The sequence below is a fragment of the Alternaria novae-zelandiae genome (genome assembly GCF_023758075.1).
Source record: "Alternaria novae-zelandiae strain BMP 2774 chromosome Unknown scaffold_13, whole genome shotgun sequence".
Classification (NCBI taxonomy): domain Eukaryota; kingdom Fungi; phylum Ascomycota; class Dothideomycetes; order Pleosporales; family Pleosporaceae; genus Alternaria; species Alternaria novae-zelandiae.
The window spans coordinates 1,055,610-1,082,889 of NW_026056973.1; the positions used below are offsets into that span (position 1 = coordinate 1,055,610).

Genomic DNA, 27,280 nt, shown 5'->3' on the forward strand with positions numbered 1-27,280 from the left:
GAACATGTATGGCGGAATGATGACAACCGTAGCTGCCTCTCTCAGCTAGATGGATTGCTAGCCGAAACAGGCTTGGACGGCGCTGTTCGGACGATTGCGATAACAACACGCCGTGTTAGTGGGCATCCCTGGTGCATCACTACTTCTTGTAGGCCTATATCTCGTACTCCAATTCCTGATTCGATACCAAGATGTAAGGCTCGCCAAGCACACCTGGGCATGTTCTATGTGCGAGCGTGTTTGTCGTGCCTTCCGAGACCACCTGCACACAAGCACTTCTACGCAGCTGCGCAGTTCCATGCTGCACCCATGGATGTGCAGATGGAATCGAACATCTCTACAAGTAGCCTAGCTCGTCTATGAACACTGAAGAAGCTTATCAGCTCTTGTACTCTCTTGCCGTTGTCCTTATCGGCGCCTATCTTCAGCCCTGGTTCGTATCCTTGCCAGTCTCGACTCGTTCCACCGGACCATCGTCCGCGGCTTGACGTGAGCGTATGGAGAAAGCCATATCAGCGTTCATCTGGGGTTATCATGTCCGGCTTGGTGAATCCGCGTGGGACTACGTATCGCAGCTGGACAAGCATTCCTTGGTTACACGGCTAGCATGCTGACCGGGTTTACTTGATCCGACTGCATGCAAGACTCTTATCTACAATTCAACTCCCTTTTCTACTTCTTGACTGATTGTTTACCGTCAGAGTCCCAAAAGCAGTCATGTCCGAGAAGAAGGCAGAAGACTCGGCTATCGGAGAACAGAGCGTGGACTATGGCATTGGCCATGTTCGCAAGTCGCATACGGCGAGTCGCAGGAAAAGCTCCGCGGTCGATCCAGAGATTATTGCGGGAGAGATATTCGACGAGCGTTATGAGACTACCCAGCGTGGTCTGAAGTCACGGTCAGTAGACCCCTCTTGATACCCTATATCCTCAAAGACTGACGGAACGTAGACATGCTCAAATGATTGCGTTGGGTGGCACAATAGGTACTGGGCTCTTTGTCGGCTCAGGCCAAACCCTCGCTCGTGGCGGCCCGGCCTTCATCCTGTCCACGTACATCGCCATGTCGTTCTTGATCTTTTGTACCGTTGCGGGTATCATTGAAGTCGCGGCCTATCTGCCGACCCCGGGGTCTTCCATGGTAACTTGTGGCCGTACCCAAGGCATGTGACACACGACTGACCTTGTACCTTCAGAACCTTTTCGGTTACCGCTATGTGTCGCGCTCTATGGGGTTCGGCCTGGGTTGGCTATACTTCTACTCGCTCGGTATCCTTGTGCCTTACGAAATCACGGCAGCCGGGTTGGTCATTGAGTATTGGAACCCGCCCGTGAACATCGCAGTGTGGATCACAGTCATGATCATTGTCATCGTTGGACTGAACTGCTTTCCAGTCAGGTTCTACGGCGAGACAGAGTTCTGGTTTGCCGGAACAAAGGTTATCATGATTTTAGGGCTCCTGATTCTGTCATTTGTTTTGTTTTGGGGTTAGTAATACCCCTGCACAAACTGCGTATGATACAACCACTGACTTTATACATTTATCTTAAAGGCGGCGGTCCACAGCATGACCGACTCGGCTTCCGGTACTGGAAGAACCCTGGCGCGGCGAATACGTATCTAGAAGAAGGAAATGCTGGGCGATTTGTGGCCCTCTTATCCACTATGGTACTCTCTGCTGTAAGCATGCTTCCGGCGAAGCCTTATATCTACTTGTCTGACCCTCATGTCTAGTTCCCCTTCACGTTTGCTCCCGAGCTTCTCGTTGCAACAGGTGGCGAGATGCAGTCACCGCGTCGCAACTTGCCTACTGCGGCACGCAGATACATATACCGCCTACTCTTCTTCTATGTTGGCAGCGTACTGGCTATCGGAATCATTTGCCCCTCCGACGACCCCATCATTACGTCTGGTGGTTCTGGAGCTGGCTCGTCGCCCTTTGTTGCGGGAATTAAGAACGCTGGCATCCCCGTGCTGGACAGCATCATCAACGCAGGTATCATCATCAGTGCATGGTCGTCCGGAAACTCCTTCCTATTTTTGTCCTCGCGCTCGCTATACGCGCTCGCCCTGTCTGGCAACGCACCTTCCGTCTTCAAAGCATGCACCAAGTCCGGTGTACCGTATTGGGCTGTTACTGCCTCTTCGTTGTTCTGCGTTCTGGCATACCTAAACGTAGGCAGCGAGAGTGCGGTCGTCTTTAACTGGTTCGTGAATTTAACAAACACGTCTGGATTCATCTCCTGGATCTGCTGCGGCATCATCTTTCTGCGCTTCCGGAAAGCCTGCGAAACGCAAAACATCACGGATCTTCCATATCGCTCACCGGTGAACAAGTGGGGTGCTTGGTGCGTCATCATCAGCTTTACAATTCTCTGTTTGGTCAACGGGTTCGATGTCTTCTGGCCTGAGAAGTGGGACGTTAGCTCTTTCTTTACTGCGTACGTGGGTATTCCCATGTTCTTCCTGTTCTATGGGGGGCATCGGATTTGGGCCTGGAGCGATAGTTGGGCTTATGATCCAGCAGAGGTAGATCTGAAGACGGGTATGGATCAGGTGCTTGCTGAGGAGGTGCCGGCGCGAACAATGAATATGAAAGGGCCATGGTGGAAGAAAATCACCTTGCTTTGGCAATAGACGCGAAGGCGCTTCGAAGAGCTGTACGACAGGGGCAGGCAGCTATCGGTTCCCCCAAGTCATCTTTTTGTTCTACTATCATTCATTATGCAACATCTCGGACATTGCCCATCAAGCCTCTTCTCTTATATCCCCCTCCCGGACGGTCCCGTAACGTCCTGACTGAGAGAAGGAGACATGTCCGTGTCATTTTCCTAGCATCCTCCGATGGAATCTGATGGAAGGAAGCACACCATCGTCTTCGGGGCCCAGGCTTCGCAATGGTGGGTACTCAAGATAGCAGCACGTGAGGGTCAGAAGAAGCTGCGTAGCTCCGGACGAAATTAGCGCCAAACGTGCCTCCTGCGTCATTGACGAGCCCTGGAGGGATGTGGGGCCGGGTGGCTGGGTACCGCATCATCAACATTCAGCCGACTACGCTACTACGCTTGTCCATTGCTTCATCATCTGCAACCGACTACCGTATCTTCCCTAACTTCATCAAGTTCATTCTGGTACAATCCATCTCAGTCGTCTTCATCTTCCTTCTTCCGCTGGCGGTTCAGCTCATCGATAACCTTCTTGCCACACGCCAAAACCTCCAGTGTCCGACTCTTGTTATCGTGGTCTCTTGTTTCCGGGACCAAGAAATATGTTGTTACGGCACCTGCTAGCATGAAAGCGCTCATTACTTGCAGGATATGTCCGAAATTCTTGCGTTCCCATTCAAAATCGCTTGTGGGTTCGGATTTGTCGGATTGGAATGCATATGCCAGAAAGACTTGCACCACCCAAGACCTATGGTGCGAGTTTTCGAAGTCAGTAAATGTCTCATATGCAGTTCTTCCGCGGTTTGTCCTCACCCGAGTTTGCCACTAGCCGCAGCTATGCCGTGGCAGGTGCACCGGTACCTCGTAGGGAATATCTCGGCAGGGATAACTTGATGCACGAAATTAGTAGATGTTTCACAACAGGTCGCACACGGATATCACTTACTAAAAGTCGTCACATTCGGTCCCAGGTTGAAGGCGATGTGGCTGAGCACGTAAAGCACAATGAGTCCCGAGCGACTGCTGTCGAGTAGGTTGGTCCAAGCACTTCCGGTTACGATGAAGAGAACGAATAGAACCAAGAACCCCCAGAACTGAATCACTTTTGGCGAAGCATGCTTGACAATCTTGATCATTAGCAGGCCGCCGACAACTGTCCCTATGGAAACCATCACCAGGGTGTGTTTGCTATTATCACTCAACGTCTGGTAGACGGAAGATCTGCTGTTGTTGTTTCCCTGCCAGATGTGGCTGACAATTTCTGGTGAAGAGAGGCCCAACCCATAGACTGTCTCAAAGTTAGTGGTTTTACCGCAGTGGTCTGGCAGTGTACCTACACGCGAAATCGAGAAACAGCCAGGCCAACGACGTTCCTAGAAGGTACTGCCAGTTTTTCTCCGCTATAAAGAATTGTTTTGCGTCGGCCCACGAGGCAAGTGGAGGAACAAAATCCGGGTCGCCTGGAGGAAGCCGGCCGCGAGGCGCTGCGGCGGGACGAAGATGTACGTCACTGAGTCGGTGTCCGGAGTCACTGTCGCTCTCAATCTCCTCGTCGGGTGCAATCACCGAAGCGTTGGTCGATTGCCTCGATACAGGCCTCGAAACTTCCTGTGTTGCAGCCAGATCTAGCAGTTCCCTCTCGCCATGTTCGGGGTCTGTTCCGGGCGCACCAAAGTAGTTCGCCGTATCTTCGAGGGTGCTTTTTGTGTTTTGCAAGATGTCCAGCGTATACCTCGGACTCTCTGGTATCGTGAATCGAAACAGCAGAGCGATGAGAGCCGGCACAATGCCGATCCCAACTACGAGCCTCCAAAGTCGATCGATAGCTCGGAAGCACTCCAAGTCGGCAGGCTGACAAGACTGCGTGGCCTCCTTGATCCATGGCTTGTACGACTCCACTGCAGCAAGTGATAGAACATTGGCGAGCAGCTGTCCAACAGGTTGGGCGAAGAAAACCCAGCTCAACATTCGCGCACGATGTTTGCGAGGTGCGAACTCGGCAGTAATGACCTGAACCCACGATTAGCATCAGCACGGTCACGTTGGAAACAATACCTACAGCACTCAAAGGGTAGTCCGCCCCGATACCGATCCCTAGTTATCGTCAGTCTTACGATGCATTCGTACATCAATTCGCTTCTTACCCATGATCGCTCGCCAGGTGATCAGCCATCCTCCAATTGCCATGCTGTTCTTCTCCCCGTTCGAACTCATGAGCAGCAGCATTGTGCCAACGATGACGATTACCAGCTCAAGACCATACATTTTTCGTCGGCCCAATATGTCTGCCGCGAAGCCGAATCCTATCTGGCCGACCATTGTACCCGCTAGTGTGGAACACATCATGGCTGTCTTGACAGAGGACGGCACCGAGGGTATACCGCCTTCGTTGCGATTAGGCCAGTAGACATAACCGAGCATGGGGGTAACGACATTCAAAGCAAAAAGGCCGAACGAATCTGTTAGGAAGCCGATCCCAGCTACTACTACTACCCAGACTTGGAAGGGCGCTGAATCAATCGTCGCGAGAGTCCACCGTCGACGCCTTATCTCCTGTCCATCGGATTAGCGAGAGAAGATCGATCCTAGGACTACTACGAGTGGCAGAGGGAAACCTACCGGTATACCGCTCCCGCCTGTTGTTATGTCCGGCACCCCAACTTGATGGCCTCTCATTGGACGCATGATCCATTTACGGAGGCCCATTGTAGCGATAGGGGTGACAGAACTGTAACAGTATGGTAGTTGTACCTACGTGCGAGGGTTTCGGCAATAGTCAGTATGTAACGGGGTCTGTCGTGCAGAACCGCCTTGGGGCAGCATCTTTCATATTGTGAATGCGCAAAGCTTCAGCCTCCACCATGACACGGACTACCGAAGGCAGATTTCAGACAGCGTGCATAGCCCGATACCACAAGGCAAACCGGTCAACAGAAGAGGACGCATGCGAACTGGCGCTATTCGTGCGTTCTCAATCAGCGCATCCAATCTCGTTTGGTTCGCCGAAGTCAGGCTTGGTGGCGTTCATTGCCGCGATCCAAGCGTCCAGGCCTTCATCACTGGAGTCCTTTGGAATGTGTGGTTGCTGCTGATGTCTAAATCATGGTGCATTCTCCGGCTCCTCCCGTTTGCGATGCTTCCGAGGTCGTTCAGCTGCGAACGCTGCGATGAGTGGGCAACAGCATCTTGCTTTATGAAATCCGGTTCCTTGTGAGTTCGTGCAGGCTGCATCAAAACATGTTCCGAGATTCCAAGGGAAAGCCACGCGTGGCTGAATCGAGCCCTGGAGTTGGCTGGCCCGTCTGGTAGTCGACCATGGCCGTTCGCTCCCCCACGTGTTAATCTTCGCAACCTCATTGAACGCCAAAAGCTACTATGCCGAATTAGGCGTACCATTCTAATACCGCCACATGCACAAACACGAGCTGTCCGCCACCTTTGGATAAGCTCATGGCTGCCCTGGGCTGCCCTGATTGCTGCCGACAGTAGAAGGCTTCGACGAGTTTGCGTGCCTGAGCGGTAGCAGGATGTCAGCAGCGCCGTGAGCCACCCCCCAGATGCCGGAGCGGTCTACCTTAGGCTAGCTCTATCGGACGCCGTAAGCTCAGGTGGTTCTTACTACACCTGCTTGTCCTTTTCATGGAAGCCTGATGCTTGGACGATGATTGTCCCTACTGTGCACCAACAGTTCTATAACGTATGAGCAGTCTTTACACAAACTCTGTTGCGCTTGAGCGCGGCGCAACCCTACGAATATGTCCTTTCCAAGGTTGGGTGCAGTCCGTCCGATGTTCTGAAATTGTTGGAGATTTCGACCCGTGTATATCTTGCGTTCAAAGGTATGGCGCCAGCTACCCCCCTCTGGTGGCAGTCATCAGGGACCACCTCGCTCATCATTGCCACTAGATGCCAACGAAAATTCGGAAGCGCAAGTCAGTGGGCTTGTTAAGGAATTCACCACATTCCATGGCTGTCTCAAAGAGCTGGGCGAGCTAATGAAACAATATGGCCAGCCGCTACGTGAGCGTTCATCTGTGTACTACATTTGCGGCATGCACTGACGCGAGATAACAACGCGCAGCATTCCCTGTCCAGGATTTCGAAGACACGCTGAAGAAGTGTGAAAAGACCCTGGAGCCATACGCTGAACATCTCGTCGATAAGAAGATGACCGTCAAGAAGTTCATCTTCACGATCAGATACATCGGGATGGAAAAGGAGATCGATGGGCTGAGGAAACAGATCAGCGGCCATTACCAAGCGCTGAACATGTGCATTTCCTTTCTGCAATTGTAAGCCTCTTTCGTACTCGAAACAACAGTCGCTGACCGTCGTTAGGCGGCTACATCTCGAGGCAACCAAGCAGACTCAGCGTCTTCTCGACGCTGCGCCGTCTCGTACAGTAAATCTAGGCGGCCGCGCTTACTCCACAAACACTCTTAGTGTTCCAAGCAACCGCGCACCACTGGCACTCGCGTCTTCCGACGAACACCCGTTGTTCAGCGAATGGAAAATCTTTGATCGATGGCTGCAAAGTGAGGACGAACGTGTTGCTCAAGAAGCGGGACTATCGCGGCCTCTTTCTCTGGGAGACACACCTGCTACGTTTTCTACTGGTGATGTTCAGACAGCTGCTGTACTATATCATCTGAGACGGCAGGTCGATGACGCGATTTTCATCGAGGAGAATCGCGCAAAGCGAGCTACGGCGGAGAAACGCTCACACTTGGTCCCAAGCGACGCGATGAAGCAGCAGGTCCGCAACATGCCACCAGCTCCATTGCGAACCTATACCCTCGAGACAGATCACTCCGGGAACTTCACCATGTTTGGCCAAGACAGCTTGAGTGACTCCACGGGCAGCAACCGCCCGACCTTGAGTCTACAGCCATCGTCTCCAGATTACTTTGGATCAGTCGATTGGTCGCAGTCGCCTAGACCGACATCGCTTGAGCCTAATAGGATACCTTTTAGTTCCACAGTTGCCTGTAGCGAAAGCTCTTCGCCCGCATCACCGTCGTCAACGGGTACTGCCTCAGAGAAGCCCTTATCTCCCACTTTGCGGCGCAGTCTCTCGCGCACATCCCTGGCAACCATGGCATTAGGAGACGCTGCACTCGACTGGAAGCGAATATGTCGCAACGTTCAGGTCGAACGAAAGTCTCTGAAGTACGGATCCGAAAATCACGAGTGCGAGGTTCGGTGGCGATATCGAGAAGATACTGGCATCTCGCTGCGAACAGTCTATCACTCTAGCCAAGACGGGAAGCTTCGAACATGGACTGAACAGCACTTTCCTGCTACCGGGCCAGCGATACCCTTGACTACCACGTATGTTGACGGTGCAGTATCTGTCGATTTTCCGCGCAGCTCGTTCGGGAAACTCAACAAGCAGTATGTTGACATTAAGTACACGTTCATTGGCCACGAATCAGCAAACAGATTCCAGACCTTGTTGTACACCAACAACGGTGCCGACTCTGCTAATCTCGAATTTGATCGACCCATATTGAGCATATCCTCGGATCACAATCCGACTGAATGTCGTGGAAGAAATTTGCGGCTGTGGCGGCGTACCGAGACGCATCTAGCGGATGGTGGGCTCGTTACGTCTGAGGTCTTGATCCTGCTGTTTTACACGAGCGCATTGGAAGAGGACGGGCACTGGGTCGAGGAGCCGCACTACGCATTCGAATGGCTCACGGAGTCGGTCTATAAGAAAGACAGTGACAAGCTTACGCTTCTCTTCTCAAAAGACGCACCGCGTTGGGCGACTGATAAGCTTTTCAAACGCCGCAAGTCATCCACACAGACGGATTCCGAAGCAGCGAATCCGTCTCGCAAGAAACGCAACGACTCTATGGAAATGCTACGGTTTTCTCGATCAGACAGCGTTACTTCAGGGTCGTTGAGCGGCTCGCCGATTCCTTTGAAAGATATATCGGGAGGTGGTGGTGGTTTCTCGAGGGCTGCTAATCTGAATCGGTTTGGGTATTCGGCGTTAGAGATCAAGTTCCAGAGCAGGAAGGACAGGATGGCGTTCTTAGACATCTGGAAACAGTACGTCAAGCCGCTGAGTGTGTCCTGAAGATTGCAATGGGCAGATAGAAAGTACAGGGCGCATTGCACTGTACCGTGGTTTTATGCACAGATATCCGGAAGTCCGACCTTCCAAGCAGACGGACTGTTGAAGATTAATATTTGGAACAAGAGGTGTGCGATGAGAAAGGCTCCAAAGTGAATGTAGTCGTCTTGTCAAGCACAGACAGGGCATACTAGTTGTTGTAAAGCTTCACGAAATCTAATTGAGACGAACATCGCTTTGTAATGCTAGTAGCGACAATCACAAAGTTTACAAAACTGCCTCGTTATTGAAGAAGTGTGCACGGCTTCGATCGAAAACACCTGATTGCGGGCACCACGGATGCGCATGACACGTCGTCCGCACGGACTTTGCGCTTATCCAATTCGGGTGCTGCACATGTATTACGTATCGGTCTATGATGTACTCAGCGATGACACGTTGGGAAATGCAATAAGGCATCGTCCGCGGAATGAAACCTACATGTGATCGTAGCAGGACTTATAAGCGAGTCCGACTCATTGTTGAGGGCGAAGGGTTGGAAGGCGAGGGCCTGGATCCTGTGGGCGGCACATTTCATTTTACCCGCATCAAGTTGTTCTCGCATGTACGTATACGAGAAGGCGTTCCGATGAAAGATGTACCCCTCATATTTGAAGCAGTCATGATCTGATTGGGAGTTAGGGCGAGAGCTAGATAATTACAAAAAGCCACCTTTCATCACGTTTATCACAGCTTGGAACCATGACGGAAGCACTTCAGAGCGGGTATCAGCTTGTAGTAGAACTTTTGAATAATGAGAACCATGAACAGTAATGACGGAATGTTGCGCGATCAACAGTATGTAGACATCCATGTAGAAGTAAATCAAATGCAGGATTTGTTGGCAGCCATTTTGCCGAACTCATCCACATTCAGGACAGCACCTTCTGCATCGTATTCAATCCTGACCTGCTGGTTGCTCGAGACAGAGGGATCGCCTACAAGGTAATTGAGCGGTTCGAACCTCATGGCCGAATGAGCAGAGCTGAACATAGTATTGGGCAAGTCGCCGGTGTGCGGAAGATGGTGCATGCCGAGGTTGAACCAAAGCACTCTGTGTTCTGTTAGTAATTGATATATTACGGGGCGCAGTATCAACAATAGATGGAGAAAGGAGGTGGGTTTACGAACAAATCTTCTTGATCCAGACTCTCGTCGTCAAAGAAAGTCTCAAAATTGACAAGCGGATCGTCCTTGGAGAACTGGTTATTGGCATCCGCAGCCCTTGGCTCAGTGTCCTTTTGCTGTGTGACATAGAAGTCGTGAGTCACAAAGGCACCTGTCTTGCCAGTGTTTGTCGAGTTTGTTTGTGTAAGGTGGATGGTGCCGGCAGATCTTTTGATTCTGTAACCTGGGTACTCGCCATACGGGTTCGGTGTGTCCCTATTGACAATGGCGTACAACACGTTATCGTTCTCGGCCCAATTGATCATGGACTCGCTCTCGTCGGCTACCCAAGATCGCTCAGCCTTGAATGTATTGTATACGCGACCCTGGCTCCAAGGATACGCTGTCGAAGTCGGCACAAACTGTAGTTTTTGTACACTGTTCTTCCTGCCGTTGATGTCAAGATCGACCTTGAAAGTGAGGGTGTGGTCGTGCGAGCTACCCGAAAGGAAGTCGTGTATATGGAAGCCGTACTCAGGCTGATCCTCCCAGTAAGCAGCGGCAATGTATCCAGAAAAGCGTGAAGAAACCTCGATACCGCCATCGTAGAAGAAGCTGTAGTCGATGAGGAAGTCGTAGTTGCCCACTGTGGCTACCGTGCGCATGACAAACTGGATGTTCTTTGCTACGCTAGTGTGTGGCGCGGATGGTGAAAAGGAATGGCGACGGATTGGGTAGCCCGCGTCAAATTCGAACAAACATATAGCGTCGGCTTGTGTCTTGACCGTGTCGCCTTCTGTCCATGTTGCAGGTAGGTATGTAGCATGACTAGGGCAGTCATAGCCTCTGACAAGAGGCTGCAAGGTCGATCCCATACCACTCGTGGTATCGAAGAAGGTCGCTTGTGATTGGAAAGGGTCGGAGCCGGAGTATGATGTCAGAGCCTCCTGCAAGGACAACTCGTAAATGATGCGTCTGCCTTTGTATTTGATGTCAAACAACGACAGGCCAAGGTCCTGAGAGACGGCATGATAGAGGGTGAAGTCCATCCAGGATATATATCCCTCTTCCGTATCGATCTTGAATCGCTGGTCGCCCTCAGCGACAGAAGCCGGCGGCGGTAGGTTGTCCAAAGGCATGGGCGTTCCCTGCCTGTCGGTAGACGTCCAGTTTCCCAGTACGTTTGGTGGTGGCGTCTCATAGTCGGGAGCGTTAATTGCGGCACGGAACTCTTCTGTGCTGGCATAAAATTTGCCATACGAGTACCAACCGACAGCTTTCCAGGTATCCGAGATTGGTCCGGTCAAGTCAAATTTCACAGCGAATCCGAGTGGCTCGACGGTAACACTGCTGAGATTGGTGCCAGGGTCCGCAAATGCTCCTGCCCAGGAGATGGTTCGGCCCTCTTCATCCCAGAACGGGCTTCCAAATCTAAGACCAATGCTACCAGTAAGAAAAGTCTGCATGCATGTAAGCCTTTGCTGTTGTATGTTGTGGCTGGCTTCCACTCACAGTGTTGAACAATTGCATTGAGATATCCTCAGTCTCTGTCGCGAACCTCGTAAAGAAACTCGTCGCGTCGCTGGGTGAATACATGGGATGCATTTGTGTTCGACCTGGTTGGGAGTTTTGGAACGGGAAAGTCAACGGTTCGACCGCAGTCGCATTGGTTGCTGGCAATGGTCCCACCATGTACTCTTGCCAGTGCTTGTCTGTCGAGTTGGTGGTACCGCTTTGAACAGTAGCTCGCGCATAGCGCTTTGGAGCCGTAGCATTGCTGTCAAGGAAGGGAAGAGTATCCGTCTTGTTGGGATGAAGAAGAGCGAGCTGTACTCTGATATCGCATTAGTGTCCGGCGAGTGGGAGGTGTCTAGCAATGGTCGACTTACACGTAACTATCACGGCTAGATCCTTGGTTGCCAGTCAAGCTCATTCGCTCTTGGAGAAGTTCATTGACACTAGCAGCTTCCTCCTCGGAAAGGGTCTTCCACGGGTTTTCATGCGGTGCACTCACTGTGGGCTGGCGGTCGTTGATCGTGTTATCCTGCGCTGTGGAGAAGGTGACCAAGACGGCAGCACCAAGCGTTAAAGAAGAAGTCCACTTCATATTGAGCAGGACGAAATGGAACGAGCGTGCCGTTTCCGACGTGCAGACCTCTGCAGATTATATGCCCGTCTACTGGCCCATGCCTTTGTGGTAACACGGTAGGTCTAGGGGCGTTCGTGCTGTCATCGTGCGTGCGCATCCCCGTGGCTGGCTCGCGTCCTTAGCGACGAGAAGCTATGCCTCAGACATCGGTTTGTTGAGCAGCCTCAAAAAATAACATCACACTGTTGCTTTGCCGCACGCGGTAGGCAAGAAAGGAAGTGATCAGCGCCAGGGTCGCTTTCTGCATGTTGTGCAAGGGAGATTCAGCTCCACATCCGAACGTCACGGACGGAGGCGCCTCCTTTACATGATGCAGCTGCAGAAACGATTCTCGCGACAAGAAACACGAGTGGAGACGCAGAATCGGGAAAAAACATGTTGCTCGAGCGTAAAGGTGTGCCCGGAATGTGGTAGAAGTGTCGCGCACGACTGGTAGCTCAGGGGCGGAGCCTGCCTTCCGGAAGCTTGGTACGGTAAGGTACCCCGCAGAAACAATACCGGGCAGAAGTAATTAAGCAAACAAGCTTTTTCTGGCTACCTGTCGGTTCCAAGATTTGGTCGCCGATGCTACCTACCTAGATGCGTGATACATGCTTCTGGAATGCTGCAAATAGAACAGCCTGCGTTGCCTCACACCCCCGCTAGTGGACACCTGCAGTCTTCACGTGTCCTGCCCTTCGCCACGCTACACCGTTCCAAATCCCAACCTCTCGTCATCGCCTTCGGTTGTCTGGCCTCTGCTTCTCTCCTCCACTCTGCGTTTTGCGGTCCTGGTCCCACTTGCTCCTTCTCTCCGCAAGTCCTGGCTTGTCTTTCTTGACTCCTTGTATCTGGTGCTCCAGGACTTTCCCCATCACAACCAACATGTTCATAGCCGACTTCATGGCTATGAACATTCTGGAGCTCCGCTCTGGTGTCATGACCATGTATACCTTTGCGTCTGTTGCTAGAAATTCTTCCAAAACTAGGAGATCGGAATGAGCGGGGTTGCGAAGAGCAGCTTTGAAAGCGATCTGGTGGACTTTCCGGGCGGCTATATATTAGTTCGACATTATTCAATACGCCTATCTGGGCAACGTTGTGATGTTGCTCTTATTTCAAGCGTATATTCCCGGTCACGGTGCAATGGGAGCGAGAACATGCGCTTTCGTTTGTATAGATCCATTTCTCATATTCTCGTCACCTTTCATCAGTCCCAGCACGCGATAATCAAAATCACCAGTCCGTCGTCCGTGCGTTCGTTTGCGATTGCAAAAGGACGAATCAAACTTGAGCACAACGCCGAAGCAGAAGGCGTATTCCAGAAGCCAAAGCGATACGCAATACGAAATGTACAACGCTAAACGACCATGGTATATCTGAGCTTTTCTGCACAATCATAAACAAACAGTCCCAAGTCCACATACAATAATTTGCAAAGCAAAAACACGCTGTTCCTGACGCTGCCACAGCATGTGCATAGCTGAGCGAAGGAAGCACGGAGGAAACGGCTAAGAGACGTAAGACCAGCCAAGCGCATGTACACGATGACAAACAAGGCGCGAACGAGGAACACAACACAGGGTGTGCCGTGGGATCGATCGCAATATACCACCGCTGCAATTGCAACTGCTTTGTTTCTATGTGTTTCAATCTTACTTCTTCTTCTTGACAGAATCCTTGCGAGCGGTGGTACCAGCAGCCCATCTGAAGAACGGTGATGGGGCGGGCTTCTTGCGGGAAGAACTCCCAGAGCTGCCACTACCGCTAGGCATGACAACAACTGCAGGTGGGGGTGGTAGCGGACCGCCAGCAGAATGCCCAGGAGGTGGCGGTGGTGGTGGTGGAGGAGCCATTGCTCCCGCAGGCAAGCCGACTGGAGGAGGTGGGAGTTGCACAATGTGTGCATGTGACAGAGATTCTCGCTTCCGGCTCTTGTCCCTCTTGCCCTTTCCCTTTAGTGGAAGATGGCTTGACATGAACATTTGAGCATCCGGTGGAGGGGGCGGTGGCGGAGGAAATGCCTCCTTAGGCGGCTCGGGCGGAGGTGGTGGAGGCTCAGGCATTGGCCACATGTGCATGGTGATGGCCCAGTCGGGTTGAATCATGGTTTCCCAAACCTGGGGCAGGATGATCTCGCCATCAGGTCCGACGAGGTCGTAGTGGCCTTCATGCACATGAGGACCAATCACATCGACATGCAGGAAAGCTTGTTTGATCAGTTCTTCCATACCCTGATAGAATGTTAGCATTGGACTTGAACTCGTTGTTGGTGGGACATGCCTTCCAAGTCTTGCATAGTTCCCACGGAAAGCTAAACTTGCGGCCAACGGCGTCCTTGAACTTGATCGGGGCCTTTGGAGCGTCGGAAGGCTTCAGCTTCGCAGCTTCTTCTTCCGCGGCCTTCTTTCCCTTTTCAAGCTCCTCTGCAGCAGCCTTTGCCTCTGCCAAAGCCTTCTCATGGGCCTTCTTGGTCTCTTCGGCTTCCGCGGCCGCCTTCTTCTCGGCCTCCTCGCGTGCCTTTTGCGCTGCTTCGAGCAGTGACTTTGCCTTTTCCGCAGCGGCTTTCTTCTCCTCGGCAATCTTGGTGGCCTCTGCATCTGCGGCTGCCTTTTCGGCTGCACGAGCCGCGTCCGCGGCCGCCTCACGCTTGAGTTGCTCGTCTTTCTGGGCAAGGATAAGGCTCTCGAGCTTGGCGAGCTTATCCTCGTCGCCCCTCTTCTTTGCCTCGGCAGCTTCCTGTGCAGCCTTCTCAGCCGCCTCTTTCTTTGCCTTCTCCTTCTCTATTTTGGCTTCTTGCTGAGAGATGAGCAGGTTCTCAAGGCGATCAAACTTGGCCAGCTCGGCGTCTCTTCTCGCCTTCTCGGCTGCCTTTCTCTCTTCCTCCTCTTTGCCTAGCAAGAGCTTCTCAAGCTTGGAGAGCATGCCCTCTTCTTTTGGGTCGGGTTGCGGAGATTGTTGAGGCGGTGGCGGAGGCATCATGGCCATGGGGTGCATCTGTTGCATGAGCTGCTGGTGCATGGGCTGCTGCATGAGTTGCTGCTGCATCTGTTGTTGCTGCATTGGCTGTTGCATTGGCTGCTGCATTGGCTGGAGCTGCATCTGCATAGCCGGAGTTTGAGGGGGCTGGGGTTGTGGGGGTGGTGGGGGTGGAGCAGGCGCGGCGGGCGGATGGTGTTCTTCTTCGGGCTGGGGCTTCGGGGTAGGGCGCTTCGAGGGAGGGTGCTGCGGCGGAGGGGAGGGATGCTGTGCATGTCCATAAGGCGGATACATGTGAGGCGGCATGCCATACGGCGGGGCGCCGTATGGTGGGTAGTAGCCCATTGGCGAATAAGGCATCATGTCCCCCGGGGGCGCTGGCGGCATGGAGTTGCGATGGCCTCTGCGTGGCGGACGCGAGTCCTGATGGCGCGAGTCCTGGTATTCGGGAAAGTAGCCGGCTCGCGGATCTGCAGCCGAAGGGGGGCCCTGGGTAAAGGGATTCTGGCCATTGGGCGCAAAGGGATTCTGGGCATAGGCGGCGTGTGTGTCGTGGCCAAACGGAACCAGCTGGCCCGCAGGCGACTGGGTGCCGCCGCCGGGGAAGGCATATGGGAAGCGTGGATCCGACATCAAGCTTGGGGCGTAGCCGTTGGGGGCATGCTGGGGAATGTGGCCCCAGCCAGCACTGGGATGGCCGGGAGGGTGGCCAGGGCGGGCCGACGGGGCGTATGGGTAGTCGTCGTCGTCATCCTCGCCGTCGAGAGGGTCCTGGTGGTGGACGGATTGGGGCCTTGGCCGCCGCGGCCTGCGTGCGCGCTCCAGCTTGCTGCGGCTGCGGCTGCGGCTGTGGCTCGGGAGGCGCGAGGGAGGGTCTGGTACGGGGGCTGCGTGGCGCGAAGAGGCTCGGTCGCGGTGCGAGGGCTTGGGTCGAGGTGCTCGCGGGGGGGCTACAGCAGGTGGGGGGATCGCGTGGTGCGGCGCAGGCTGACGGTGGACAAGGCGAGGGCGCGAGGCAGAGTCGGAAGGGTTGATCTCGTCGATGTAGTCCCACGAGCCCTCGTCCTCTTCGTTGTCGTCTGTGTCGTCCTCTGGGATGTCGTCGTCGCTCTGCTCCTCCTCGGCGTCTTCGTCGGTCGCGTCCGAGGTGCTGTACTCGTCCTCGCTGGCCGAGACTACCTGGATGCCGGCCGAGTCGTCGTCGGTGAAGTCGTCGTCGTCGTCTTCGAAGGCGCCCGTGTGGTTGTTGACAGTGATTCCCTTCCGGAGTCTGATGGCCACGTTAGTGTCGCCCTTGACATGATAGCGGCGCGACGCAGCCTGGGGCAGGGCGCGACCGTGGGGCAGATGGGCTAGGACTAACGGCATGACCTTGTCCGGGCGGCGGGGTGCGGGCGATGGGATGGATGGGATGGGAGGGGCGGGGATGGGAAGCAATGCAACGGCCAAGGTGGAGCAGTCGAGGGGCTGCGAAGTGCGGGCGCGAGGGCCAGAAGCGCTGCACTACAACAGTCTGTACAGCAGTTACAGCAACGACACACGCTGGGTGCGACCGGCAGACGGCGGTCGTGCGGGACAGTCGGTGTCTTGGGGCGGGCAGGAGAGCAGAGAGCGCTGGGCGGCTGAGCGGGTGAAGCGAGTCCAGCACTGCAGTTGGGTTGGGCCGCTGCCGTTGTGCTAGCGCGTCCACCTGGCCAACACGGAAAAGGCGATGCTGCCCCAACTCTCCAACTCTGATGCAGATGTCGGGCAAAGCTGTGTGCCGACGCGTGCATGGTCTGGCGACGGGCCGTGGATGTAGCCGTGGGCAGACGCAGCTGGAGTCCGACGACGACGACGACGGCCATCTGCCTCTTAACCTCACCCAACCCGCCTCGCACTGCTGCGAGTTATCCACGCCTCGTCTAGGCGGCTACGTGTCCAGCTCAGCAGCCTCACTGACCGCCTGGCTGCCCGACTCAAATGCACTCATGCCGACGGCCACGTGTAGCGCCCACTGCTTGCTTCTTCGACACCAACGTCACCGGTGCGGCAGTCGACTTGGCCTAGGCTGTGGGCCTGGCGTGCAACGAGTTCCCGCCCACCATCACGACACCCAACGTCAAGACAGCAAGCTCAGAGCCATTCATCACGCATACCCTAGCCATCTGTGAGACCGAGTCTCGCTGCACCCAGTGTAAGAAGGCGACCATAAGTCGTCACTAAATGCGTCATGAGAATTGGTATCTAATATGCATCCACAAACGCCTCGCAATGCAAGTGACTTCTCGCCTATGCTTCCTAACCCTCCTCCTCGCCCTCAGTTGTGCCGTTTGCCAGGCTTCTTCTCGGTACCTCGAAAACGTGAATGCCGTTCTTGGCCTTTGCAGACATCCATCTGGCTAACCTGGGCTCCTTGCCCACGGCAGCCACCACGCACAGCCCATCCTTGCCTCTGTCTCCTCTCTCCTGAACTGCAAGACCATTCACAATGCCTCGTATGAGAATAGCATCGTCCCTAGAGCTGCCATTGACCATGGACTCGTCTTCCGCAATCGGCACACGTCCTATCTTGCCCGCGGGCTCAATGCTCTTCTTGTCGGCTGTAATCCTCCAGGCGCGTATCCAGCCGTCCCAGCTCGCTGTGAGGATCAAGTCGGCAAGGGGAACGGTAGCAAGCGCAGTCACGTAGCGCGGTAGCCGCGGACCGGGCTTTGTCGATGTTGCGGCGTCGTCGTTGGCTGACATTTGCTCGGGCGAGAGCGGTGGATCGCGGCCATGGGTAAGTGGATATGTAAAAAGGGGCTTCTTCCGGTTGACAGACCACAACGACAAGGCTCCATTGTCCGATGCTGTGACAAACAAGCCGGCGTCGAGAAGGCCGACGCAATCGATGGAGCCTTCGGCATATGCCATGGGCGCATCGTCGTCGAGGTTGGCGCCGACGTCTTGATCCTGTTTGTCGTCTCCGTCAACAGTCTTGCCAAATCGGCCTTTGCGCAGCTTGTCCAAGCCCTTTTGCCTGGCTGTACCGCCTCCGTGGAAGACGAGCTGGTTTTCCTCGACGACCCTCCACAGGCGCGCAGTGCGATCGCGGGCGCCTACACTGACGCATGTCTCTTGGTTCATCTCCAACCCGCCTGCGACACCAATGACGGCGTCCTGGTGTCCGACCAGTGTCTCAATGTACGCAGATTCAGGCGCACTCCAGACAATGACTGCTCGGTCTGCGCCACCAGAGAAGAGCTGCTCGGTGCCCCTCCGGAAGGACAGTGAGAGAACGGCATCTCGATGGCGAGTAAAGAGGTGTCGGGGCGTGAGGGTGTCGGCGTCCCAGATGACCAGACGCGCATGCACATCGCCCGTGGCCAGGTACTTTCCCGAGTCGGAGATGGCTATAGACACAATCTCGCCCGTGTGACCCAGAAAGGCGCGGTCGCCCTTTTTGTTCTTGTTTCCCTTGCGCCACAGGAGCCTCTTGGGAGTGGTGCGCGGCGTCAGGTTGGACGGTCGGTTGGGGTCGGGCGCATACGATTTCGGGTCTGCAATTGCCCACTTCTCGACGACGAGATCCTTGCTGATGGTCCAGGCGTGCGGCAGCTTGACAGCGCATCCGGTGGTGGCTTTTTGCAGCCCTGAGTAGGCCGTGGCGTGTGATGCATATTCAAACCCAAGCTCAGCAGCGATGGACCGGTATATCCTGCCCTTGCCCTCCGCAACATCTTCCTTGAGCCGCTCGGCGATCAGGTCCTTGTCGATCTGCTCGGCGTCGAAGCCCACGTCCTCCTCGACCTCGTTGCGGATGTTGTCGAGATAGCGCTCGGCCAGCCTGAGGCGCTTGTCCGCCGCCGTCTCGTGCTCGTCTTCCGAAGAGCTAGCGCCGCTGTCTGCATCGTCGCCGCCGTCGAACGTGGGTGCGCCGTCGCCCTCGGATGTGTCGCTGCCGCTGATGGACTCCTCGCGCTGCATGCGGCGAGCATGCGCGTCTGTGGTGCGTCGTTTGGGGGCGCCGGCGGTGGCTTCGCTGCGCTTGCGTTTCCGCTGTGAGGCCGGCGCGGTGAAGAAGGACGACGACATTGCGGTTGCGGGTGTGGTTGCAGGAATTTGATCGGCCAACTTTTTTCGAAGGCTAACTTTCGCCGCGGAAATGGCGTCTTGGTCCAAGCTCGCTCACATACATGGACAACACCAAGGCCATCGCCGTGGCCATCACCACCGACGTCTCCCATTCCGACACTCACTCCACCCAACGCGGACAGACCCTTTCGCTGGCTGCGCACACATTCACGCCGTCTTGACTCTGCAGCAAACTCGGCTGCCTTAAAGTACCGCCCGCCGCCCTCACGCGTGCCATCACCTCCGCCTCCACACGCCGCCGCTCCTCCGCAACGTCACCCACGCCGCCGCACATGTCCACCATGAGCGGAAGCGGCGACCAGGAGCGCGAGCACGCTCTCGAGGCCTACAAGTCCAAGCTGCTCGAGTCTAGAGAATGGGAGGCCAAGCTCAAGGCGCTGCGACTGGACATCAAGGGCCTGCAGCACGACTTCGACGTATCCGAAGACAACATCAAGGCGCTGCAGAGCGTCGGCCAGATAATAGGAGAGGTGCTGAAGCAGTTGGACGAGGAGCGATGTACGTGCACGTGTGCATCCTGCCAAAAGACGCCACACTAACGTCGCCGCAGTCATTGTCAAGGCATCCTCGGGGCCCCGTTACGTCGTCGGATGCCGGTCCAAGGTCGACAAGGCCAAGCTCAAGCAAGGCACACGCGTGGCCCTCGATATGACGACACTCACCATCATGCGCATGCTTCCCCGCGAAGTCGACCCGCTCGTCTACAACATGTCGCTCGAAGACCCAGGGCAGGTCAGCTTCGGCGGCATCGGCGGCCTGAATGAGCAGATTAGGGAGCTACGCGAGGTCATCGAACTGCCGTTGAAGAACCCCGAGCTGTTTCTGCGGGTAGGCATCAAACCGCCAAAGGGAGTGCTACTCTACGGACCGCCAGGCACGGGCAAGACACTCCTGGCACGCGCCGTGGCGAGCAGTCTCGAGACAAACTTCCTCAAGGTCGTCAGCTCTGCCATTGTCGACAAATACATCGGAGAATCGGCGCGTCTCATCCGTGAGATGTTTGGGTACGCAAAGGAGCACGAGCCCTGCATCATCTTCATGGACGAGATTGATGCTATTGGCGGTCGTCGCTTCTCCGAGGGAACGTCGGCAGACCGTGAGATTCAGCGAACCCTCATGGAGCTGCTGAACCAGCTCGACGGCTTCGACTACCTAGGGCAGACCAAGATCATCATGGCGACGAACCGACCCGACACGCTCGACCCCGCTCTGCTTCGCGCCGGGCGTCTTGACCGCAAACTCGAAATCCCCCTACCCAACGAAGTGGGCCGTCTCGAGATTCTGAAAATTCACTCTGGCAGCGTAGTGACGGATGGCGAGATCGACTTCGAGAGCATTGTGAAGATGAGCGATGGCATGAACGGTGCCGACCTTCGCAACGTTGTCACCGAGGCGTAAGTGTCTCTTCCGTGTAACTGTGACATGGCTAACACATCGCAGCGGCCTCTTCGCCATCAAAGACTACCGAGACTCGATCAACCAGGACGATTTCAACAAGGCAGTGCGGAAGATGGCCGAGTCGAAGAAGCTAGAGGGCAAGCTGGACTACCAGAAGCTATGAGCCAGCACCTACGCTTGGATGGTAATGATGATGTGAAGATTAGCCATGGGCATCATGTACGATAGCATCATAGAAAGAGGCTGGAGCAATGATTCGTCTGCCCCACTCTGTTTATCCGATTCGTGATGAGTCCAATGCGTACATACATTTCCTCGCACAGCGCCAGAAGAGCAGGCGATGCCCTTGCGTTATGATAGCACTTGAAATTGAAACAAGAGAAAAGAAAGCAATGGGTGGGCTTTCCACACCGTCTGCGAACATGACAACAGTATTCTGCTGAGGCGTGATCACAATGCATGGATACCCGTGAACGGCGTGCTAGCGTACCTGACGTATCCCGCAAAACTCTCCGACTGTCCGACAAGCGCGTGTGATAGTGCAACGTCACGCGTTTAGACGCGGCATCATTCGATCATCCCAAGCTTGGGCCTGCGACAACCAACCCGCACCACCCCGGCGGTCTCAATTGCATGCCCATGATGGAAATGGACGGGTCTCAGTCGCCGAGCAAGGCAAAGCGCTCGCGTACCGAAATGGAGGCTGACAGCGCCGTCTCTGCAAAGAAAGCTCCTGTGCAGGCTCTGGACGACGGTATGTCCCTTGTGCATCCGTTGCGCGTCAAGTTCCTAACAACCTCCCCAGACGATACTTCCTCCTCCGACGATGACTTTGGTCCCGCCCTTCCGTCTTCAGCGCCGAAGCGAAAAAAGCGCAAACTGCCCTACGAGAAGCTTTACGTCGCTGCGCTGCCCGGCGCGACCCGCTACTCCAAATCGCTAATGCACCGCGAGCAATTGTGCTTTACCACCTTTACCCCCCACACCGACTTCCTCATAACGAGCTCTGTCGACGGCGTGGTCAAGTTCTGGAAAAAGGACTTTGGCGGCGTAGAGTTTGTCAAAGAATTCAGGGCGCATACCGGCGAGATCAAGTCTGTCAACGTGAGCGCCGACGGCCGTAGCTTTGCTACCTCCGGCTCGGACAAGACAATCAAGATCTTCGATGTCGTCACCTTCGATCTGCTGGCCATGCTGAGCGTCGAGTACACGCCTAGAGCGGTTTGCTGGCTGCACGGCCGAGGCGCAAGCTTTCCTCAACTGGCCGTCAGCTCCGAAGAAGACAGTTGGATCCGCATTTACGATGGCAGAGGGGAGAATCCAGAGCCGTTACACATGCTCAGGAGCGTTCACAGGGTGTCAGTGAACCTAATGGCATACAATAGCGAATTCGACTGTGTTGTGAGCGTCGATCAAGGTGGTATGGTGGAATACTGGAGGCCCAATGGAAACTTTGAGAAGCCAGACAATGTTTGGAGGCTGAAGAGCTCTACCAGTCTGTTCGACTTCAAGAAGTCAAAAAGTGTGCCCTCGTCGCTTACCATATCTCCCACGGGGAAGCAGTTTGCGACGCTTTCATTCCCGGATCGCAAGGTCCGCGTCTTCGACTTTGCCACCGGCAAACTTCATCGCACGTACGACGAATCAATCGAGACCATCACCAGCATGCAACAGGCTGGTACCGCTGTCCAGCATCTGGAAGACATGGAGTTTGGTCGACGCATAGCCATCGAAAGAGAGCTCGACCAGCCTATGACGAGGTGTCGCATGAATGTGACATTTGATGAGACAAGCAATTTCATCCTATACGGCAGCATGTACGGCGTCAAAGTGATCAACACACTGACCAACAAGCTTGTGAAGCTGTACGGCCAGGAAGAATCCATCAGACCGCTATGGCTGTGCCTCTACCAAGGGCAACCAGAGAAAAAGGGTGTTGTCACTGTCGAAATGGCAGCGAGCGAGAACCCGTTACTACAGGAAGCCGAGGCCAGAGATGCCATGCTCGTCACTACAGGTTCTAGCAAGGTCCGTTTCTACATGTACACTAACGATGCCAGCGCTACCAAGTCGACCCGTGATGTGCAGAACGAAAAGCCTCGCGTTGCTGCCTCCAGCAAACAAAGAGACGACAAAGCACTCGCCGCAACAGGCACTACAGCTACTCTCCACACCACCTACGGCGATATTACCATCCGTCTCTTCCCGGACGCCGCTCCCAAGGCCGTGGAAAACTTCGTCACACACGCGCGCAACAACTACTACAACAACGTCATATTCCACCGCGTGATCCGCAAATTCATGATACAGACTGGTGACCCACTTGGTGACGGCACTGGTGGAGAGAGTATTTGGGGCAAGGAGTTTGCAGATGAGTTCTCCAACTTGAGACACGACAAAGCCTACACAGTGAGCATGGCGAATGCCGGCCCAAATTCGAATGGAAGTCAATTCTTCATTACCACCGAAAAGACGGTAAGTCCTTGTCTTCTCGTTTACTTTCAGTTTCACGATGAGGCGGTGCGCTGACTGTGACATGTATGCAGCCCTGGCTTGACAACAAGCATACCATCTTCGGACGAGCGATTGCTGGGATGGATGTTATTCACAAAATCGAGAATACCAAAGTATACAAAGAGAAGCCGGAGGAGGATATTAAGATCATAAGCATTTCCATTTCTTGAAAACGCGGTCTCGAGACGGACGCCCGAGCTCATTGCGTGGAGCAACGTCATGCTTGTACATTAGCTTGGATGGTCATGTGGGCTGAACATTTGCAAAGCTCCGGTATCTACTGGCACTACCTGAGGTTGCGCGTATGATGGTAAACAGGGAATTCAGACTGCAGGTGTCACATTTCATGTCTGCTGCATGGTCTGCAAGTTCGATACACTGACCACTTCTTGTTATTCCCCAGCTACTAATAATTCGTGCAAGTCTCGATACACGTTCTATTGCTTCAAAGGCCAGCCCACAACCAATGCAAGCACTGTCCCTCCATAGCAGAATGCCAACCCAACCGTGCGCCTGAACCCGCTATTCATTTCAAACGCCTGATAATGAGAAAAATTGCACGTCGTTGCTATTCAAGATCCTGGTATCATATGCGAACGAATGCGAGTGCGCCAATGCCTTTCATGACGCCCCGTTGTCCCAAACCACGCAAAGAATACCGAATGATAAACCCATACACAGAGAGCAGGGGCTCGTAAGGATAGTGCCGTCCCTAGGTGCGAAAACAAGCAGTTGTAAGTTTGATACTTGAAAAGGTGGTTTTGTACGATGCATGACTACTTTGCGACACCTTGGGAAGAAGAGCTGCGTCCCACGGAATGTTGTGCAGGCGCACTAGTGATAGAAGTGCGCTTTTGAGTCTTGACAACGTCGAGTTTCTTCTTAAGAGCCCGTTGCCGGCTTCTCATTTGTTCAAGGACTGCGTTGGTTAGTTGGGTACACTTTGGGGACACTGTAGCGAGACTTACGCTTCTGGATCGAGCGCCGATCTTCGCCGTCGAGGCCATTAATCTCCTCGGCATCAGCCTTCTCGTTGGACGATTCTTCTTCCTCTTCAAGAACAGCTTGAAGCATCGTGATGGCAGTCCAGTAGTTGATATCGCAGTCCGCCAGGTTGTGTCCAGTGAGTTCATCAATGGCTGCCTGGCGACTCATCTCTAGCGACCGGTCATATAATAGTTTCTCAGCGGTAACACCAGTCGTAAGTAGAATGTTCTCCGCGGAACCTACAGCAGTTGCAGAGCTGGATGCCGCCGATTGATTGTGAGGATGGCTTGGATGATCTGCCGGTAGCTGCCCCTGTGCCTGCTTGAGCTTACGTGCGACAATCTCAGATTTGACGCAGCATTCGTTGAATCGATCTCGCATCCATGAGACCACCTGACCCAGCTTTGCATTGGTTCGGCTTGTTCCGTCGGGGCCACTATTACGGCGGGCGCGATTCCAGTAGCTGCCAGTCAGGTCCATAGCCTTGTTCAACATTGCCAACGTCTTGACGAAGAGTACCAGCGCTTCCTCGGAAATGATGAGAATAGTATCAGGCGTCAAATCTTCGTCGTCATCGTCATCGTCGATCACATCGCTGTTGGGCTTGCGAGCAACGCCAGTGGAACCGACTCCTAAAGCTGGGTCGCTTGGTGCAACCGGAACAAGCTGACTGTATTTGACTTCAGCGAAGCCATATACAACGTGGCTGAGCTGGGCCAGATCCTCAATCCTTTTGACCGTCATGGTATCTTCATCTTTGCCAACGGATTTGCCTCCATCGCCGACCATTAGCATGCTGCTTTGCGCAGTGGGATAGGCTGGGAATGCGGAATAGCCCTGTGGGGGTGAGACGCCCTTCATGACCGGCGGAGACAGACCAAGCCCTCGGATATTGACCATGTTCATAGCCTTGGAAAGAGCAGAGGTGGCGGTTTCAAAGCTTGGGCGGTATTGTCGCCGGCTGTAAGAAGCTGTGCGCTGGTGCGTAATGGTAGGCTTTTGCTGAATCTGGATGGCTTTCGAGGGGACTGCGCCAGTGGTTGATGTTGGCGACCCTTGCGTTGTCGATCGTCGCTTCATTGCTGCTTCCCGGTGGAGGGGACGATCCCGCTGTGTTTGTGGACTATTCGCAATCTCGTCTGCCAGTGCGTCAATCTCCACACGGCGTTTTTCCACAAAGACAAACCCCTCGTCAAGCGCGTTATCTTGTGCTGCTCGCTCTGCCGCCTCTTTCAACACGTTTGCTTCCGTCCTCTGTGGGATTCGCTCGCGATCCAGGTGCTCCTTGAGACCGATGTGTGGCGGGCCTTGTTCGTCGCGAGAGTACTTGCGCCTGTGGCTGGTGGCAGTAGGTGCTGTCGTCTGGTCTTGCAGCGTCGCAGTACGTCCTGGTGCGGTTGCAGCGTTGGTGAGCGTAGGCCGACGATGCTCACGCGTTGGAGTGCGTCCGTCGTTGGGCTCAATAGGGGCGTTACTAGCTCGTCTTGCAGGCAGATATTGCGGTGGAGTGCCTGAGAAGTTGCCGGATACAGGTCGAGAAGCCGGCCGTGAAGGTGGTGTTGTCCCAAGGCCTGTCGTCCTGTCCCTGGTCGAGATCGAGTATGGACTGTCAGTAGGCCTAGCTTCCAGCTCGAGGGGCGCCTTGTGGACTCGCTGGGGTGGCTCAATGGGTGGTTCTAATACGGAGGTTTGCATGCGCTCAGACGCTTGCATAGAACCCGGAAGGTCCTCATCGACCATGTCTGGAATCTCATCGCGAATGACGGCATCTGAGAAGAAATGCTCGTATGACATGCGTTCGGTTGGCTTTCGCTTCAAGAGTGCGCGGATAAGGGTCTTCATGGCCCTGGTGCAGACGAGGCCTTCTGGAAATCTGACCTGGTCCTTGCGCTCTTCAATCTTGCGCAGTAGCTCTACGTGGTTGTTCGCCCTGAATGGCGGTCGGGCGCACATCATTTCGAAGAGCACAGTTCCCACAGACCACAGGTCGGCCTTTGCGTCGTACTTTTCATACCGCAGAATCTCAGGTGCCATGTAGAGGGGAGAGCCACACAGGGTTTCGGCCAGCGAGGTAGTCGGCAGAATTCTAGCGAAGCCGAAATCAGCGATCTTGAGCATGGGCAGCGAGGCGATGCCGGTGGCGGGTATCAAGGAATTGGCGCTGGCAGCCAGAGGCATGCGTTCGAGGGTGCCACTCTGCGAGTAAAAGATGGAGGAGGGGTTGAGGAGCAGGTTCTGGGGCTTGAGATCACGATGAATGTAGTTCTTGGACCGCAGGAATTCCAGGGCGCTCGCCATCTGCTTGGCAAAGTGGCGGACGACAACCTCGTGCAGGCCGCCAACGGTCGGGTTCGGGTACTTTTCTATCATGCGCTGCGTCTGCGGGTGGTTTACGAGGTCGGCGCGCTTCTTGATAAAGGCTGACAGGTCGCCGAGCTCGCAGAACTCCATGATGATGTGCATGCGGGACGGCGTCTCGTGGCAGTCGATGAGCGAGACTATGTGCGGGTGGTGCAGACTGCGCAGAATGGAGATTTCCGAGACGAGGTTGTCCTTGAGCTTCTTGTTGAGCTTGTTCATATTGACCGACTTGATGGCGACGGACTGGCGCTTCTCCTGTGCGGCGAGACAGTTAGCACTCGGTGCACGCCCCGGGCAAGGGAGGGCAGCAACGTACAATGTGAATGCCGCGGTAGACTTCGGCGAAGCTGCCCTTGCCAATGTGATGCAGGCGCTTGAACTTTCCGATGACCTGCTCCGAGCCCGTGGCTGCGGGCGTCGACACTGGCGGCGACGCGCCCGACCGCCTGGGGGCGAGCGGGTTGGGGGGTGTTGCCATGGTCGGCGGCGCTGGCTGAGCAGCCGGGCGTCAGCTACCAGCGAAGACGTGGGTACAGCGCGGCCGTGAGGGCGTTGGACATGGGCTGGCGGGAGGCGGGCGGTGGGCGGTGGTCGAGGGCGGCCGATGGTGGTGATGGATGGCCGAGGGACGGGGATGCAGGGCGCGACGAGCAGCTGGGCGCGGGAGAGAAGAGGTTCGGCGCAGGGCGGCAGAGACGAGTGGGAGGGTATGTAGGGTATCGCGAGCGCAGCGTGTCGGGGGAGCGAGGAGCACCACAGGCAGTACAAGAGGCCGACGCCGTGGCTCGAGGCAGGCGTGCGCGTGTCACATGCAGGAAGCCGGCCGGGATGCTTGATAACGACGCGTGCCCCTCATGCGCTAGCACCACATCGCCCGCCTGCACGCTCCAACATGCCTC

At 54.9% G+C, this 27,280-nt stretch overlaps 8 protein-coding genes across 8 annotated transcripts; 3 read left to right on the forward strand and 5 right to left on the reverse strand.

Moving 5' to 3' along the window:
• Window positions 1–3,144: 3,144 nt before the first annotated feature.
• On the reverse strand, window positions 3,145–4,815 carry J4E88_006850 (uncharacterized protein; the record flags this gene model as incomplete). Its single annotated transcript, XM_049400472.1, has 6 exons — window positions 3,145–3,415; window positions 3,481–3,556; window positions 3,614–3,955; window positions 4,005–4,677; window positions 4,727–4,761; window positions 4,812–4,815. The coding sequence occupies 6 exons, from the start codon at window positions 4,813–4,815 to the stop codon at window positions 3,145–3,147; spliced, it is 1,401 nt and encodes a 466-aa protein (XP_049254091.1).
• A 1,818-nt stretch (window positions 4,816–6,633) lies between these two features.
• Window positions 6,634–8,755, forward strand: J4E88_006851 (uncharacterized protein; the record flags this gene model as incomplete). Its single annotated transcript, XM_049400473.1, has 4 exons — window positions 6,634–6,639; window positions 6,763–6,959; window positions 7,006–7,514; window positions 8,259–8,755. The coding sequence occupies 4 exons, from the start codon at window positions 6,634–6,636 to the stop codon at window positions 8,753–8,755; spliced, it is 1,209 nt and encodes a 402-aa protein (XP_049254092.1).
• Window positions 8,756–9,616: 861 nt separating this feature from the next.
• On the reverse strand, window positions 9,617–12,005 carry J4E88_006852 (uncharacterized protein; the record flags this gene model as incomplete). Its single annotated transcript, XM_049400474.1, has 4 exons — window positions 9,617–9,845; window positions 9,923–11,358; window positions 11,411–11,732; window positions 11,788–12,005. The coding sequence occupies 4 exons, from the start codon at window positions 12,003–12,005 to the stop codon at window positions 9,617–9,619; spliced, it is 2,205 nt and encodes a 734-aa protein (XP_049254093.1).
• A 1,676-nt stretch (window positions 12,006–13,681) lies between these two features.
• J4E88_006853 (uncharacterized protein) lies at window positions 13,682–16,373 on the reverse strand (the record flags this gene model as incomplete). The annotated part of the gene is made up of 3 exons (XM_049400475.1): window positions 13,682–14,260; window positions 14,358–16,275; window positions 16,369–16,373. The coding sequence occupies 3 exons, from the start codon at window positions 16,371–16,373 to the stop codon at window positions 13,682–13,684; spliced, it is 2,502 nt and encodes an 833-aa protein (XP_049254094.1).
• A 912-nt stretch (window positions 16,374–17,285) lies between these two features.
• On the reverse strand, window positions 17,286–19,061 carry J4E88_006854 (uncharacterized protein; the record flags this gene model as incomplete). Its single annotated transcript, XM_049400476.1, has 1 exon — window positions 17,286–19,061. The coding sequence occupies one exon, from the start codon at window positions 19,059–19,061 to the stop codon at window positions 17,286–17,288; it is 1,776 nt and encodes a 591-aa protein (XP_049254095.1).
• Window positions 19,062–19,402: 341 nt separating this feature from the next.
• On the forward strand, window positions 19,403–20,682 carry RPT4 (26S proteasome subunit rpt4; the record flags this gene model as incomplete). The annotated part of the gene is made up of 3 exons (XM_049400477.1): window positions 19,403–19,619; window positions 19,672–20,515; window positions 20,562–20,682. The coding sequence occupies 3 exons, from the start codon at window positions 19,403–19,405 to the stop codon at window positions 20,680–20,682; spliced, it is 1,182 nt and encodes a 393-aa protein (XP_049254096.1).
• A 479-nt stretch (window positions 20,683–21,161) lies between these two features.
• J4E88_006856 (uncharacterized protein) lies at window positions 21,162–23,203 on the forward strand (the record flags this gene model as incomplete). The annotated part of the gene is made up of 2 exons (XM_049400478.1): window positions 21,162–22,994; window positions 23,066–23,203. The coding sequence occupies 2 exons, from the start codon at window positions 21,162–21,164 to the stop codon at window positions 23,201–23,203; spliced, it is 1,971 nt and encodes a 656-aa protein (XP_049254097.1).
• A 606-nt stretch (window positions 23,204–23,809) lies between these two features.
• On the reverse strand, window positions 23,810–26,859 carry ATG1 (Serine/threonine-protein kinase; the record flags this gene model as incomplete). Its single annotated transcript, XM_049400479.1, has 3 exons — window positions 23,810–23,952; window positions 24,002–26,636; window positions 26,698–26,859. The coding sequence occupies 3 exons, from the start codon at window positions 26,857–26,859 to the stop codon at window positions 23,810–23,812; spliced, it is 2,940 nt and encodes a 979-aa protein (XP_049254098.1).
• Between the last annotated feature and the right edge of the window lie 421 nt (window positions 26,860–27,280).